General features: G+C 44.8%; 1 protein-coding gene across 2 annotated transcripts; it reads left to right on the top strand.

The window, feature by feature from the left end:
• Positions 1–9,129: 9,129 nt before the first annotated feature.
• On the top strand, positions 9,130–16,515 carry EMX2 (empty spiracles homeobox 2). 2 transcript variants are annotated; one of them, XM_045025833.1, is made up of 3 exons: positions 9,134–9,940; positions 12,158–12,342; positions 15,330–16,515. In XM_045025833.1, exons 1-3 carry the CDS (start codon positions 9,550–9,552, stop codon positions 15,495–15,497), a joined length of 744 nt encoding a protein of 247 aa, XP_044881768.1. In that variant the 5' UTR covers positions 9,134–9,549; the 3' UTR covers positions 15,498–16,515. The 2 variants fall into 2 exon arrangements, with proteins under 2 accessions (XP_044881769.1, XP_044881768.1); XM_045025834.1 differs by lacking the exon at positions 12,158–12,342 and having other exon boundaries at positions 9,130–9,940; positions 15,330–15,433.
• The last annotated feature ends 1,664 nt before the right edge of the window (positions 16,516–18,179 follow it).

Genomic DNA, 18,179 nt, shown 5'->3' with positions numbered 1-18,179 from the left:
TGTTTTACATAAATTAAGCGTGTATAAAATGTTATACGGGGTCCTATAGGCCTGAAATATACAAGGAAACTGCTGCTTTGCTGTAGGAGTTGGTTTATGGCACGCTGTACGTGCTTCTGTAGCGTGTAGATTCTTGACTATTTGGCAATAGACATCAGCTAAAGACAGAATCCAGCGAGGTTTTGCGTGTCAAAGCAGAATACTTATGTTTCTATTCTAAGATGCCACTGCAAGCAATTATGGACTTGAAGTCCTTGAAAAATGCACGATTTAAAAAGAAATACGTATTAATTAGGATACTAAAATGACACTTTAATGTGCTAATATTGAATCTCGATTTTGGAAGTTTGGTGAATTATTTGAGATTTATTCTGTCTCATTCCCCCCAAATTCTTTCTGTCGCCGGTAATTCAAACGGAGGTTGCTAGGAGGGGGGTTTCACCCATCACAACCAACGCCATTCTTTAGGGTTTGAAACTTGTCAAAAGGTGAGATGTAGTAGACACAGTATCTAAGTGTCCAGGTCACTCCGAAATTCTGAACTGCTGGGGAGGGGGCAGTTAAATCATCGGACTTGTGGTGGGCATTTCTATCATTTAAACCAACACAAAAACTGCTGGAAATTGACTTTAATGTCAACACAGCTGAGTGGCCAGTCTCCCACTAACTGCGACCAGCGATCGACCCTTGTCGCCCGGGTAAGCACTGTCGGTACAGCTGGATTTCTCCGTTAGAACTTCCTGCGGGAGAAGTTCTGGACACACTGCTGTACAGGCTCAGGTAGGACCAGCATGAGATTTGCGGCTGGTGTTAATAAACCCATGACAACGACAAACACACTGGAGCTGGCTGCAGAGATGGGTGAGCCTCTGCGGCACAAAGCTGCTCTCTTCACTCCGGCAACACGCCCAGGGACGTGAAAGAGAACCGTGCCAGTGGTCGCGTGAACTGCGTGAACAGTTTTGTTACATAAAAAAAAAAGATGCCTGGGGGAAGCAATGAAAACTGCTCCATTAATATTAAAAAGTCGGGTATTACTTCAGCAGTAAACAGCGTAGCTCAGCAGGTCGCTTATTGCTTCAGATTTTAGCTCTGAACATAAGAACCGCCATACTGGGTCAGGCCAATGGTCCATCCAGCCCAGTATCCTGTTTGCAGACAGTGGCCAATGCCAGGTGCCCCAGAGGGAGTGAACCTAACAGGCAATGATCAAGTGGTCTCTCTCCTGCCATCCATCTCCACCCTCTGACAAACAGAGGCTAGGGACACCATTCCTTACCCATCCTGGCTAATAGCCATTAATGGACTTAACCTCCATGAATTTATCTAGTTCCCTTTTAAACGCTGTTATAGTCCTAGCTTTCACAACCTCCTCAGGCAAGGAGTTCCACAAGTTGACTGTGCACTGTGTGAAGAAGAACTTCCTTGTATTTGTTTTAAACCTGCTGCCCATTAATTTCATTTGGTGCCCCCTAGCTCTTGTATTATCCGAATAAGTAAATAACTTTCCCTTATCTACTTTCTCCACATCACTCATGATTTTATATACCTCTATCATATCCCCCCTTAGTCTCCTCTTTCCCAAGCTGAAAAGTCCTAGCCTCTTTAATCTCTCCTCATATGGGACCTGTTCCAAACCCCTAATCCTTTTAGTTGCCCTTCTCTGAACCTTTTCTAGTGCCAGTATATCTTTTTTGAGATGAGGAGACCACATCTGTACGCCGCGTATTCAAGGTGTGGACTACCATCGATTTATATAAGGGCAATAATATATTCTCCTTCTGATTCTCTAGCCCCTTTTTAGACATATGTGATCCAGGAATGTTTACACAGGGAGCTCACTGACTGATGCAATTCAGTCTAGTCTGTTCGGAAAATAAGGTATATTTCCAACTCTTAAAAAAAAATCAGGTGCGACTCACCTCGAAAAGTAACATGATATTAATGGCCATCTTCAGAAAGACAAGAGTAATTCTGCATCATTGATTTCAACGCGGGACTTTTAATAAAATAAATAAATAAATAAATAAATAAATAATAGTAATTGATAATTAATAAATGATGGCACGGGACAACCCAGAGCATGAAAACAGGACTGCGCGGCATTTGCAAAACAAAAGGTTACATACATTCAAAGCGATGAGAATGAGTATTCCGGGGAGGGAGAGGGGATGCACATGACGGGCAGTGCTAATTGATGAGGGAGAACAAAGTGGAAGAGATAAGGCGATTATTACTCAGTAAGAAAGGCAAAATCAGGAGGAACCTCTCTCCGTGGAAAGCGAGGGCTCAGCATTGCACTGCCCTTTAGGAGGTGAAATTAACAAGAGGAACAGAGCTCGCGGACTTCCAAAGTGAGAACTGCAGGATCGGGCCCCTAAAGGCATTGATTAATTCGGCTCACCCTGCGGTGGACTGTGTGCGTGTAACCTGACTTAGGGAACGATGCGCTTCTATATTTGAACGCATTCCCGTCCATAAGGAATATAAGTACCAGGTGCACTAGGTTCTCGCTCACGCTCCTTCTCTAGAAATGCAAACTCCCCCCTCCCCAGCTCCACGAGTTACTGTGTCCTCTCATTTAATAGGAAACAGAGTAAAATTTCTCGTGTGATGGCTAGAGCATCCCAGCACAAACGCACCTTCCTTATGGCCTGGAAATCTGCCCCTGAGATTCGTTTATTTGTTGGGCCTGGTGGGTCACGCAGCGCTCCTCCTGTGGTTGAAACACACACTACAGAGCAGATTTGGCTCTCTCTCTCTGTCATCTCTGTCTTCGCCCCATCAGTTACCCAGTGGATGTACAGCCAGAAAGCCTTTTAGTCTAGGGGGAAAACGGTGGGAGCCTTGCCGCTGCTAGAAACAATGAGTAAATTCTCTTTCATACAACGTTGTAGGGGCACAGGGCACTTTCCAGGCTAAACAATATCGGTATTTAAACACTGCCGGAGCCCAAATAGGCCGCAACCGTGGGATTTATGGGAGATGAGATACAATTTTTAAAACTGCCATTTCTCCACCCCCCAAATCAGGAATACAGCCACGATTGTATTTTTACATGAATGTTATGTAATAGCAGGGATATATAATTAGTTACGAAAAATCTGAAATGTGTCACTGACCAAGCATTGTGTCTTGCTCTCTGGAAGTTACACACTTCAGAAATACGGCTGATCTTTTCATAGGTAATCGCGGCTTTAAAATAATATCTCCGTAAATCTGCAACGTCACATACATTCGCATTTTGGAAGGTGTTTTTAAATTTTAGATTCCCTTGATAAACAAAACTATGTTCATGCTATTTGTATATCTTTAGAACTTGTGTCTTTAGGATGAAGTCGGATTAAATAAAATTCCCAAAATGGAAATAATCTACTTTTAGAATTCATTTGATGACGTTCCTACGGCCACGTCCACTTATCGATCCGGATGTGTTTTGAAAATGATGGGGGAGGGGGGTTGCTTTGTTGTTGGTCATTAAAATCAAACGGCAGGAAGGTTAAGCGTGTTTTCTCTCTGCGGGGGTCAATGGTACAATAGTCGTTGCCGCTTTCCCACCAGCTAGCCAGTAGGTGGCGCTGCATACACACAGATTCTCAGAACCTGGCGTATGGCGAAGCTGCTGGTAAGAAAGAGCCCATTGACTGAACATTGAACACTACGAGACGGTATTTATTGATTTATTTAATATTTAAACACTTGGTTATAAACACACGCGTCAGAAAGAATTTAAACCCCGAATACATTTGTAAAATAGTCTCGGTTGGTGAGCTGCTTGGATTCATTTCTTCATTTTATTTTCACACCAAAATAATACTCCCCACCCCCATCCCCTTTTCCCCTTATATATTGACATTAAAAACCTATCCTCATCTAGTGTTTGGTAGCACTCAAGGCAGATTATGGATTCCCGTGTAAAGCTGGGGAACCAGCTATGTTGGTAGTTGACTGTGGTACTAATGCCATTTTAAACCGCAAGTCAAATGTTATCCAGAGGCAGGTGATTTGTAAAACATTCCTATGGGGTTTCTTAAAGACTGCAAGCTCTTGGGCCTCGCTATGTGTTTATACAGTTCCTAGCGCAATGAGGCATTTATGCACTAGTCTATATTACTATGAATATTTTTATTAACGAAGAGAGCTAATGTTTCTGCTTGGCTGTGCAATGAGATGTCCTGCTTTGCATGCTTTTGGGGGGGGCTGTGAATTGACAAGGGCGCAAATATTCAATGTGCAATGTAATCATATCAAAGATCATCACATACTCCCTTTACCCTTTTCCCCAGTGAAACCTGTGCCCAGCAAGGCAATTCCAGCAGTCAGGATCTTCCCGCATTCACTAGGGTGTATTGCATGAGATCAGCTATTAGCCCCCATGCCAGTCCTTACTCGCCAGCACGCATGGCGACCCCCGGGATAGTTTGACGGACCATGGTTGAGCCGGGTCTTTGCAGTCCTTAGTGAATAGGGGTTTTGCTGGAGCGAGGACTAGAGGATAGGGCCCCGTAGTTTCGTGGAGCGCTCTTATTAGCATTGCTTCAAACTATTCTGTGTAAATGTCCACAGCCACAGAGCAGGCCTTTTTAAACAGAGTTGTCCGATTACCTGAAACACAATACAGAATCGCTTGGGAAGTCAAGCCAGAGTCGCCAGATAACCCTTCCCGGGACTAACTAACGTCCAGGAGAACAGAACTTTGTGCCTAAGAATCATATAAGGGGATATGATTTGTTTACACCCAGAGACCTGGGAACTAGCAAGATACAGGCCTCTGGCATGACTCCCCCTTGCAAACAGTCGTTCGTGTGTGTGTGTGTGTATGTATGCGTGAGAGAGAGATGGCTCCCCATTGCAAACAGTCGTGTGTGTGTGTGTGTGTGAGAGAGAGACAGAGATGGCTCCCCCTTGCAAACAGTCGCGCGCGCGCGTGTGTATGTGTGTGTATGAGGCACCGGAAGCTCATCTCCAAACCGGAGCGGCTCCTCATCACACTGCACTGGGCTCCACTTTGGGTGCTGCTGGGAGATGCCGCGTGTTTATTTTCTGCTCCTGGACGCTGTACAGAAGGCAGAGCTCACGCAGCGGGGACCGAGGGCCCATTGAAACGGCCAGGAGGCAGCCTGGGAAGGGCCCTGGCCGCGCAATCCACCTGCTCGCTGTGAATCTCACCGGGAGACCCGAGCGGATTGAAACCAGAAACGCACCGATCTAGAGAGAGCAACTGGGGCCAGAGTCCAGCTCCCGAACTCCATTTCCATGGAGCCCGTGCGAACTGCACGCACGGCGTGTTAAACTTTCCCCTGCAAACGGTGTCTCTCCTTCAATGAGTAACTCGTCCCTTTTATTCCTCGGCACGACACAGGCCCCTTCCCGTGTGATCTCTCCCACATTATTTCCACGGTGCAGGCGCTGGGTGCATGAATTACCATACATTACGTCGCTTAATGTGCTTTTAAAGGGCTTGGAGCACGCTTAAATCTATTTATCGATATTTAGGGCTCATATCACCGACTTAAGTTGTGTGTTTAGCCAACTAATTGTCCTCTCCCCTTTCACCTCCACCGCCAACTTACTTTGTCACCGAAACTTCTAGCTAAAGGCGCATAACTCTCGGGAGAAAAACCTGGCTCGCCAACGGGGCTGAGCTGAGAACACAAAGAGCTAGCTTCAGACTCGGGGAGCCAGACCCCCTTTCCTAAAGCTCAGGCCGTCTCAGCTCATAAACAGCCCTCCTGCCCCAGAGAGGGCAAAGATCCGGGGCCTCCCCCCGCTTTTGTCTCTTGCTTTGAGAGATGAGCATTACTTTGGAAACACCAGGCTAATGCAGTTGAGGCCAGACATGTAATTTGACTGCAAATCCAGTGCACCACTCCCTCCGAGCTATTCTGCCTTAAAGAATATTTTAAGCAAATCGTGGATTGTTATCACGGGGTCAGTGCCAGATTTTCTGTTCTTCTCCGCCAAGAAAACATCGAGACTAGTCAATCAAGAAGCAACAAGCTGTATAGGAGAAGTTCAGAGCGAACCGCACTATAAGGAGTTTCGAGATGTTAGCAGGAGAGTTAGGGTTACACACAGAAGTCACAGAAAGTGTTTCTAAGGACTACATCTATCCTCTCTCTCCATATATATATATATATAGGTGATGTAGCCCTTAGAAACACACGCGCGCGCACACACAACTGCTGTAGCCTTTAGTGTGCATATACGCACCGTATATATCTGAAACCCGCCCTGTGTTAATTTGCAGCTATGCCGCTACACTCCGGACCATACACGTTTATAAAGATGCAATCGAGGACTAGCCTAGGATTATGAACAGGGAAACTATTCCCAGGTTTTAAACAATTCTTGGGGAGGGGAAAGTGTTGGCGGTGGTTTCCTCCCTCCCTTTCCCCAAAGGAAAATAAAATAACACAAAACAAATAAATGATCGCCTAGGCCGGTGGCCTTTCAGAGCAGCTTGCTCTCCGATTCCAAAGCCAGGCCCGGGCGAATGTTAATGACACACTGTACCCAGAGCTCCGGTTTGCTTAAAACGAAAAGGCTCAGCGGCTAAAGGCAAGCGAATTCCAGCTGGCAGCGCTATCCCAGGGTAAATCCCGCTGCCTTTACCCGCCCCAGGCTGTCTCCTGACTTCCTACGGAGGAGGCCTCTCGCGTGAGTAAGGAGAGGAAAACTGGACCTCAAGCTTGTTGAACCAGACAATCAGGTTTCCTGTGCGAAATCAGGGATTTAAAGTGGAGATTCCCCACCGCCCTTCAAGCTGGGGTGTCCTCTTTTAGGTATAGACCACAGAGACTGACACAGCCTCCTTCGCCGAGCGGCGGAGAAAAGGGCCCCTTTAGGAAGGAATTTAGGACTAAATAGCATTTCTTCGTCATAACATAACAATGATGATAATTTATAATTCATGACAGGGTTCTTTTGTGTGTGAATTCTGCACGCGCACACACACACACACACACACACACACACACACACACAGAAATTGCTGATGTCTTTGATGCTGTTTCCAAAATATCCTCGCCGTTATGTCAGGATGGATGGAACTAAGGACCTAAAGTTGAAGAATGATAAAGCATTCAAAGGCAGATTCATCCTGGAAACTCAGGTAAACGTGAATCGGGTTTTTAATAGACTCACACAAAACAGAGGAAAGTTGTTCTTAGGAGCAAGAGGAAGTTCCCCTTTTATTTTGAAAGCCCAGTGACAATGATCAACCCCTCGATCAGTTACACAGACAAATCACAGTCATCGTTGGTGTACACTCTGAACGACACTGATTTTAAGAAACAGAAAAGGAACCCAGATCTCTAGTCACCATGGCACTGCATTATGAGATAGAGAGACTCGCTGCCATAAGCAATGAGTAAATAAATAAATAAATAAATAAAAAGTTAAAAGACTTAGTCTCACGACATGATAGTGATTCAAAGAGCATAGAACAAAAGGGGACACAACTAGGCTGGAAAAGAAAAAAATCTACCTCTGAAACAAACGCAGCTCAGCATGTTTATAATCTATACACACGTATACGTGTGTGAGAGAGATTTCTCCAAATATGTGTAACTTTAACATAACTGATGTAAATTCTAATAGTAGAATTGTGTTACAGACATGCAAACTCTACTGTGTGTTTTTATATTCAAACACATTTATAAAGGCATATATGTGTATGATATTTTTACACCAGATATAAAATTATATGTACAGGGTACACCTATACAGGACATATTATACATTGGTAAATATTGATACACATAGACACGAATATTTATACACATAGACACTTGAATGTTTTATATATATGTAACACAATTCTACCTATTTCCTATTCTCCTGAAAATATCAGTTGGCTGTAAAAGAATCGACTGTCTAACACAGAAAGTGGAGAAGAGGAGGGCGACAGAGTTAAGCTTGCTAATTACTGGGAAAGGAGCATGTATATTTCTATATGACGACTGTAAAATATTTTAACACTATAGAGTAAATGATTAGTTTTATTTAAAGGAAGAAAGAAAAAGGAAAAGGAAAAGAAGGAAATGTTAGGCTGCTTTTCCAAGGCTTTTGGCAACCCCTAGTTCAATAGAAACACTCATTTACATTAGCAATTCTGCATCTTTAAGATAAATTACACAGCAGCGTAATAGATTTAAAGTACGCCAGATTTTTTTATCATTAATTGTAAATGTGCAAAATACCTGCTGGTACTTCACTTTAGAAGAATGTAATTGGCAAAAATAGGAGGCTGATGAATAGATAATAGATCCTTAACTACCAATAAACAGTAAGCAGCAGCCAGCAGTATTAGGATGTGATCATAATTATTCTACAGCACCAGCCAATAGGAGCGGGAGAACTCGGCCCTAAAATCATCCCCAAACCTAAAGGTAACCTCGAAAATACGGAGAGGGCTGGGATTTCTGACTTGCTCGCCTATCCCTTTGCAATAACCCCGCGTGCCCTAGTTTTGCAGACTGCAAGCATCTTCCCGGGGCTGCCCGCCGTTGTGCCCACCGCGGTGGAGTGAGTGTAAGTAGGCAATCGCCCATAAGGAAGTTCGCAACAAATAAAGAAAACAAAACACCAACATCCCAGGCGTTTTCGTTGCAAACAACTATTTCAAAAGTGAATGCCTCTAACTGTGGGGGCATCCCAGGGGGACTCTGACATTCCCTGGGTTGTTTGGCTTCTTGGGGATCGAGGCATCCGTATATCGGATTTTGGAAACACCTTTGCACCAGGGGAGAGGCTAGGCGGGCGAGTGAGGGGCATGCTCCAGGCAGGCAGGATACACAACGCTGAACATGCAATCAGTCTTCTGAAAGGCTGAATCGGAGCGAAATCATTATTTTAGAGCATCAGGAGTAACCTCCCGCCCCAGCATTCGAGGTGGGAAATCCCTGAGCTCCTACCTACCTTGGCTGCATCTGGCTGGGCTGCCGGAGGGAAGGACGGATCTGCGGCTGAGTGGCTGGAGAGGTGAGGAGCCCGGCCGGGGACACCAGCGCTCCGGAGTGAGTGGAGAGAGACACACTCCGTTCCGGGCCCTGGATCCATCCCTCCAGGATCCCAGCTGCCAGAGCTCGCCTCCCCTCTGACGCACTTTAAAGAGTCTCCCCCTTTCAACCTCCAGGCGAGTAATAGCGACCAATCATCAAGCCATTTACCAGGCTTCAGAGGAAGCTGTTTATGTGATCCCAGCACTAATTAGGCTCATGAACTAACAAATCGTTTGCACAACTTGTGAAGGGACCGATCACATCCATGGATTGTCTTTGGACTTAGAGTAGCCGCCTTCCGCAGGAGGGAAACTTCTCCCGGCAACTTTTTTGGTGTGTGTGTGTGTGTGTGTCGCTCTCTCTCCCTTTTGGGTGCCGCTTGCCGCCGCCGCCTCCTCTCCGCCAGCCCCTGTCTATTTATGTGTGTATCTAGCCCTCCTGAAGTCACTCCCCGCTGCAAACTTCCCCGGCTCCGGGCGGACTTGGGGGGCTGCGGAGCCCGCTTCTCGCGCACCAGAGACAGACAGACTCCAGCCGCCGCAGCATGTTCCAGCCCACGCCCAAGCGGTGCTTCACCATCGAGTCGCTGGTGGCCAAAGACAGCCCCTTGCCCGCGTCTCGCTCCGAGGACCCTATCCGGCCGGCGGCGCTCAGCTATGCCAACTCCAGCCCGATGAATCCTTTCCTCAACGGCTTCCACTCCGCCGGCAGAGGGGTCTACTCCAACCCGGACTTGGTCTTTGCAGAGGCCGTCTCCCACCCGCCTAACCCGGCCGTGCCGGTGCACCCCGTCCCGCCTCCCCACGCCTTGGCCGCCCACCCACTGCCTTCCTCTCACTCCCCGCACCCGCTGTTTGCCTCGCAGCAAAGGGACCCTTCCACTTTCTACCCCTGGCTAATACACAGATACCGATATCTGGGCCACCGGTTCCAAGGTACGTGTCACTTCTCTTCCTTTGCCAGCCGCGCGCCGGATGCGCGCCGGATCGATCCTGTCCCCACACCCTGGCCTGGTGGGGCAGGAGCGGGGGATCTGGAAAGCGTGGGGGTGAAATTGACGGCTGGAAACCCCAGTCTATGGTCTGCGGTGTGGGGAACGGAGGACGCCTTTTAAAAGGCGAAGAAGGGGAGACAGGATCAGAGCTCTGATGAAGTCCTCAAACTGGGCGCAGGTTTGGCTGTGGTTAGGGAAGTTTGTCTTGTTTTCTCGTTTTTCTTTGCCCCGCTATCGAAGTGGAGAAGCTGTCAGCGGAAGCGGCGTGTGCTGGGCGGGGGGAGGGGAGCAGGCTGGGGCGGGGGGTTAGCAGTTGTTTTAAAGTGGTTTAAAGATCAGTCATAAAAGTTGTGGGTTTTTAAAAAAAAAATCACCGCTAAAAACTGTCGCCAGTTTTCAAAGGGCTCGTCGGCTCAGTGGCAACCCTGCTCTGGATCTTGGCCTGCCAGAAACATCCAGCCAAGCAGGGCTGCGGGGAACATCAAACGTCGTTTTAGACAAGGAATAGACCTCGTTGTATTTTCGTTATATTTCTCCCTTGACAAGCCAGATGAGCTCCGCCAAGGCAGAGCCGGCGCTGGGAAGCGTTTCCGTTTATATATATAGAAATTCCCTGACTTCCTATTGTTTACAGTAACAAAATAATAATAACAACAACGATAAAACAAAGTGAGCTGATATTGTCTTAAAAGAAAACGAACGCGGATGAGAAAGAGAGAGCGAGCACATTTTTCCTTTGAGGGGGAGGTGAATTTCACACAGAGTTCCTTAGAGTTGTCAAATGACTAATAACCAGTTGAGGGGAAATACGCTTATGGCACACAATCAATAAACAAATCCCCCCTTGCCCCAGTTAATTTAACCCTTTGCTAACAGCTTTGTTTTCCCCCAAAGAAAGATCAGGTTTCTTTTCTACGATGTCCCATCCACTTGTGTGTGTGTTTTGACGTTCACGAGTTCAAGCCGTTTTTAAAAAAAAACAATCTTATTTATTCTGAAAGCAGCGGTCTGGGTTTTTTTAGACTGCAAAATGCAACCCTTGATGTCCCTCCGCAGAGAGCGAGAGCCTTTCTGGAGAGAGGGAGACGTGGTTCAAAACGGATTATAGCCTCTCAGAACAAAATTACAGGTTTCGCTGACCAAATTATTTGTCCCAGTTATCAGCAGATTGGTAAAGAGCGGGCGGAAATGTCCCAGTGTTATGCCACAGGGTGGTTTAAATCACAACCTCCTAATGGGGCGATCTTTAAAGAAAACTGAAAAGGACCTAGCTGGTTCTTCGTTGGTTTTGTAACCTTGCAAGAAACTATTCCAATTAGTCGAAAATGGCGATCCGTCCTAGGGAAACAAACCAACAGACCAGCCCTTCACGCCCGCAAAACGCGTATTCAGATTTAGGCTCCCTAAAGTTTGTTTGTGTGTTTATTTTTATGAAAATGTGTTAGTCCTGCTACTGCAATCGCAAGGGGTTGGTACATAGAGATTTCAGGGTAACCAGCCTCTCGCTGGCATTAGCTTTTCATGTATGCTGTAGTTCCATCCTGCTGTAGTGCCGGCTTATAAACGGCGTGTAACTATTTAAAAGATACCGTACCGTTTAAAAAAAAGGGTGTGTGTGTGTGAATAAACAAAAAACTCTGGAATGTAGTTTTTGGAGGGTCAACCAGGGTCAGATCTGAAGAATATGGAGCTGTCTCTCAACAGCCGAGTTCTGACCAGAGATCACCACACGCTCCCCTGCGCATCTGCGGAATATATAATATCGGAAGAAGTGGACAGGTCGAATTGTGAATAATCGCCATTCTTATTAGGTTTAAAATAGAACCATCGGTTTAATCTACACCCAGTTGTGAATTCCTAACTGCTACTACAATAAATAACACAGATATGACAGCGGTGGTCTCTCCATCCATTAGTTTTTAATACACCCATAAAGGTGGATTTTATTGTATTGGTTAATTTCTCGTGCTGATCTGGAGTCTCGCCCTTTTTCTGCGTGGTAGGGAAAACAGTATATGAAGAAGGAGTTTAAAAAAAAAAGAGTAAGAATTTTCCCCGCCGGATAATAGTGAGAAGGTAACGCTAGGGCTCAATAATAGGAATGGAGTGTGTTTGTGGAAAGGTGTGTTGCTAATCTCTGTTTTGCCCTGCTGTCCAGGGAATGAAACCAGCCCGGAGAGCTTCCTCTTGCACAATGCACTGGCCAGGAAACCCAAACGGATCCGTACAGCTTTCTCGCCGTCCCAGTTGCTGAGACTGGAGCATGCCTTTGAAAAGAATCACTATGTAGTAGGCGCAGAAAGGAAACAATTGGCACACAGTCTCAGCCTCACGGAAACTCAGGTAAGGACCCAGACAGGAAGTTGCTGGGGCCGGAATATTAGGTCTAATCATGTAACTAAAAAACACGCTGGCAAACTGCAAGGTGCAGGGTAAAAGATATACAACGTTTCTGCAAACGCAGGGATTCGTCTCTAATATAAATAGGGTGGAGGGGTATGTCGAGCTCAGTATGGCTTTCCACTGCCTGGTTTATATAAACTACGTCCTATTTATTAAAACAACAACCCACCTTAGTTAAAAATTACAGGGGTCACAATTATGATTATGAATAATGTCCGAAGTAAACCATGGTTCATTTTTTCCTTGTGGGTTATCTGTGATCATTCAGTTCTAAATGGTCGCTGTGTCTATAATACATGATGATAAATGAATTACTACATCAGTGTTAATATTAAAAATCTCGATTTGCATTTTCAAAGGACAACTTCTTGGTCAATTTTGCGGGTTTTTCGTGCCAATTTGAGTAACACTATATCCCTGTATAAAGCTCCTGCAAAACTGTGATATGTAACTAGCGGAGATATAAAGATAAAAATTAAGCACAGACATCTTACTAACCGAAATGACTTTAATTATATCTCTCTGTGTCGGCTGGCTGAGGTCCAGAATTTTAACGTGGGATATATTTTGTTTAGCTGATCTGTATATTTCAAGTGACAATTACAACTCTGTCTTACGTTGTATGTGTGTAAAGCGAGCAGTGCCTCCGATGACACCACAGACAGATTGTTGCAGTCAGTCTGAACGATTTGGGCTTGCATCAAAGATGTTGGAAGGAAACAGATTGGAATAATTGCATTGTTTGAGAATTGTCAAGACAGATCATATTGGTTTCTTGAAGCATATGCGAGGCTAATTCTACTTCAGAGGCTTCTTAACGATCCAGCCGTAAGAGTTTATGGTGTAGATGAGCCATTTCGTACTTAGGATGCATGTGAACTGTCTAAGGCGTGTGTTTAAAGCCAGATGGGTTATTTAGATGTAGATTTTTAGTTTCTTCTGAACTCTGCTGCTCAGGTCTCTTATGTTTCACGCGGTTTTCTTAGTGCCATAGGAGAGTTTGTGGGGGGTTTTGGGGGGAGGGGGGTGTCCGGGAGACGCACAGTGAGGAATTTCGGAGGGGATTGTCTCTGCTACAGTACGTGGCACTGTATTTAAGGGGGAAAAAAACTCATCCCCAGTCGCAGCCTAGTTCAAAGTTCCCAGTAAACAGTAACGCTCTCTGTGCGGATTAAGTTGTAACACTTTTTTTTCTTTTCGGGGGGAAGCAATAAAGAGGTTGGAGCTTTTGTTTTAAAATGTCTTCCTAACAAAACAATAAAAAGGGATCGCCACTTTTATGAGGTTCTCCGAACAAGGGGCCGGTCACAGGCTTATTTCCACTGGAAAGCTGTATTTAAGGTGGTCTTTGTCCTGCTTGATTCCGAAGCTGGTTGGGGTCTTTTGTCCAGATGTCAAACCCCTCGTTCCCTACAAACGAGCTCCCCTTTGGAGATCAGCGGGCAGAAATGAACCGTCCTCCCCTTCAATTAGCAAACTAAAAGCAAATTAAACTCACCCCTTGTTCCCCGCTCAGCTTTTTAATGGGAGACTTTTGGAGAATATGAAAATGCAGCAGAGATGTGTGCCTGGCATGGTAGTGGCTGGGTTCTGAAGAGCCAGCGAAGCGGGTTAAACCAGCTTATTAAAATGCTCCAGTTCTCTCCCTCTTCTCCCCCGCCCCATTTCTGGGGCCTTTATCAGGCACTTTCAGACAGAACCAGAGTCTGAACTGCTTTTTAAAAAAATAACCCCCCGTGTTTACCTTTGGCCACTCGAAGGAGTGTGGCCAGCTCTCGAGATAAACTTCTGGATCAATACTATCTGTAATTAAATGACTGAAGTAACCTGGCGTACATTTAAATCAGATTTATTCCACTCGGAACAAATTTCAGAGAGGCGGTTTTTTGCGGCACTTGAAGAGTTCACTTTAATACGATCGCTTCTGGACGCCACTGGCACAACAACCGCTGTGTCAAATGCGTCGGGTTTGTAACGTTTGCTAGCCTTTTTTTTTGGCGGAGGGTGGGGAGTGAGGGGAAGAGACATGTTCTCAGGGAGACGCCTCTATAATGTTTGAATCCTGCACCCCTGGGAAAGCAAAGGCCCTAGTGGGATTTTAAAAGGATCGCCATCTCTTTTTTGTAATTAATAGCATTTTAAAGGGAGTTTGAACAGTTTCACTGTTCAGAATAGTTATTCCAAGGTTCAGCCGGGCCAGGATGTTAAAGAACAGTCGATGCTGCAGTACACGTTCACCCCCACCCCTCCAAAATGCGATTGAACCGATCGATCCAAGACTCTGTTCCTAAAAGGGGCCTACATTGAATAAAGGCATTGCACGTCCCAGATGTTGAATAACGACTCCACATTTAAACTGGGGGCGTGTAAAACTAGAAGTTCTGATGATGTGTTTGTATTATGACCGGAGCGGTTGGTTCTTTTGAAAGATTATGTGCAATTGGTTGTAGAATTTAGTAGCTGTTTTCCCAAAGATACTTCATATGTAATGCGGTGTATGGAAAAGTCTTGCGTATTATACAGAGCGTATGTGCGTTTAGAGAGTGTATCTATGTGGGGGTCTATATAGATGGGTGTAGCCATGCATTGTGGGTGTGGGTGTATAGACGTACACACTTTCTCTTTATATATCACCCTATATAGACACAGGCAAACTGTTTGCACCCACACCGCGAGTGTCTGTCTCTGTGTATACCCACGTACGCTGTATATATACACACACACAGACGTAGACGCGGAGTTCCGGACCCCCTTCCAAGTAGATTTCTTCAACCCCTTAAGAAAATAGACCTAGATCCCCCCCCATACAACATTCCTTAAGGGGGGCAGAAATCTTCAAAGGGAACCAGAGTAATGACCTCACCGATTTTCTGGTGTGTTAAAGTGAAACCAGCCAAGTAATCCCCAACTTTGCTTCCCACCTGCAGGTAAAAGTATGGTTTCAGAACAGAAGGACAAAGTTCAAGCGACAAAAGTTGGAAGAGGAAGGTTCAGACTCACAACAGAAGAAAAAAGGGACTCATCACATTAACCGGTGGAGAATTGCCACGAAACAAGCCAGCCCAGAAGAAATAGACGTCACTTCAGACGATTAAAAACTGGCACTTGGACTTTCAGCCAACCAAACAAAAAAGTGTTAAAAGGATCACACACAAGACAGTGGCGTTGCAGGGAAGATACATAAAGGCTTCATCAAAATGCAATTCTCGTCTAGGAAGCAGCTGAGAGCGAACGAGCGAAAGATCCAAAAAATGTGGCACTGCTGGCACCAGTCTGGCAAAGGGGGGATCTGTCAATCAAAGCCAAACCACCGAGACAAGATGATTGACAGGTATTCCGTTTCTCGCAGTCCACTTTTAAAAACAAAATAACGAGAGAAAACAAAAACAAAACAAACCCCTAACAGGACATATTGCACTTCCCGGTTTGTCCCGTCTTTAAAAGAGAATTCCGTACACAGCCCAGAACCACGCCTGTTTCAGAAACTTGAATTGCATGTGTAAAAGCCGCGTGGGCAAAACCAAGTTCCTAAAGACAGAAATGGAGTGTCATTTGTTTTCCCTTTGAGACAGGTTCCGTGTGCTTTTTAATTTTATATTACGAGAAATGTGCCGTCTGTAAACATTTTATGATAACTTCTGGCGTCAAAGTGATTGTGAAAGCTAAATGAAGTAGCAGTAACCATAGTGTTCCTCCCAAATGGACAACACGGTGGGATGGGGTGGGGATGGTTTTGACTTTTGCTGCAGGAAAAAAAATATCATTTAAAATATAATAGTCCCATTATGAAGCTTAATTTTTTGTTTAAGTCCAATGATGATAGGGTCCCCAATTGACAAAACTTCCAAACCTGGCAGTAGCCATGTAAAGGACTTTGTATAAAGGATGGATTCTGAATGGCCATCTTTATTGGAGGCAAGTTTCAAGCACTGAGCTTATAATATTCCAAGATTATAGAGCTACTAAAAAAAGTGACAAATGTTTCCTTAATGTCTTCTATACCAGAATGTAAATATTTTTGTGTTTCGTGTTTAATTTGTTAGAATTCTAACACACTATATACTTCCAAGAAGTATGTCATTGTCAATATTTTGTCAATAAAGATTTATCCATATGCCCTACATTTTAAGCAATATTTTTCCACGTTTTTTAAACCTTGAAAACCTTGCAAATTCGTTCCCCTTTTTATTTTTTATTATTGTAGTGACTTCGCACCCTAAACATTTATGTCAATTTTGGCACCAGGGTGCACTGACTGGCCTTTTATTCAGTTGCTTATAAATAGAACGTTAAAACAAAATAACCCAGAGATCAGAGCCACTTTTTTTTCTAATACAGAAAGGGCAATAGATAAATAATTCAGCCAATTGCAGCCAACATAGGAGAATCCGCTATTATTATTATTTATTTATTTTTGCGGGATTTCTGTTTTTTTTTTAAAGTTAGTTTTTTTATTTTATTTTGAAAATAGGACACGAGAGATGTATGTAGCGACCATTTGGCGGGTCGTATGTTTGTCGCGGGGACCGATTCTGGGGAAAACGTTAAAAAAACCTGGAACATTAAAGTGTGTGTGTTGGGGGACGCATGGGGGAGGGGGAGTTGCAACCAATCCTTGAGGAAACTAGCTGGTTTTCTGGGGGTACACAGTTGTTTTTTCATGCTTCATTTGTTCCTTAGCCTGATAGACTGCATTAATCAGTTTTATTTCCATTGATAGAGAAACCTCGTCTGCTCTATTCGAGCTACAAAGAATCCTGCAAGCTTTTGTGAAAGTGCAAATCAGTTTAGGCAATTATCATACCAGGAATATGAAGGGGAAAGAGGAGGCATTGCCCAGTGGTCTCCTTTAATCTCTTAATCCGTGGGTCCAGGGGGGCTAGTTGGACATAATTTAGGACAATCTGACTACCCTTTACACTGTGATAAGGCGAAGTTACAATGCATCGCGAAAATACGAGCTTTGTTAAACATCCTGCCTTGAAAATTTAAGATTAGACATTCCAGGCACGTGTTGGCACTATAGGGTACTATGTCATTGTTTTTTTTTTTTAAGTCCGATCTTATTATTTTTTAAACACCGCTGCTCTTTATTCAATAATGGTGACTTTCCATTCAAATATCAGAGGCCCAGACAGGGTGAGATGCATGTCGCAATGCAGTTCCCTATTTCTAACCCAAGATCATTATTTAGGGGCGCTAGTCCCCAAGTAAACTTCTCGCTACGTTCCCCCCCTAAACAGCTGGTTGTGCGGATCCTGAAATGAATCCGGGCGCATTCGTCACCTCAAATTCGCCCAACTTTGCTTGAGTTCTACTTCAAACCCATGCAAATGGGCCAGATCGCAGTTAAACAGCAGACTTGGGCCTTTCTATAAATTGTTTCCCATCTTGATAAAAGGCTTATTTCTGCAGGAGCTATATACTTTTTTTTTCCACCGCAAGGAAAGAGAGAGAGAGAGAAAAAAATTAAGCGTCCTATGTAGCGTAACAGCAATAAAATCTTCAGAGAATGCCATTAGCTTTGAAAAAAAAAACCCCTAAAAGCTTTATTACAAACCAAGCTTTGAAAATAGGGGGGATTAGGAGTCTGAAAGGGTCCCACAATGGTTAGAAGAAAAGGTTTCATGCTAATGAGGTTAATGCCCTTTGTATCTCAGGACTCCACAACTTCATTACTCACTATCTCAGGCAGCACCGAGCGGCTCAGAACACTGCAATCCACTCCAGCTTTTCCCGTCCCTGCCTAAAGAAGGATTTGATAGCAGCTCTGTTCA

Source organism: Mauremys mutica, chromosome 7 (assembly GCF_020497125.1).
Source record: "Mauremys mutica isolate MM-2020 ecotype Southern chromosome 7, ASM2049712v1, whole genome shotgun sequence".
Lineage (NCBI taxonomy): Eukaryota > Metazoa > Chordata > Testudines > Geoemydidae > Mauremys > Mauremys mutica.
The sequence above is the reverse complement of the archived record's forward strand: the minus strand, read 5'-3'. Positions and strand labels throughout refer to the sequence as shown.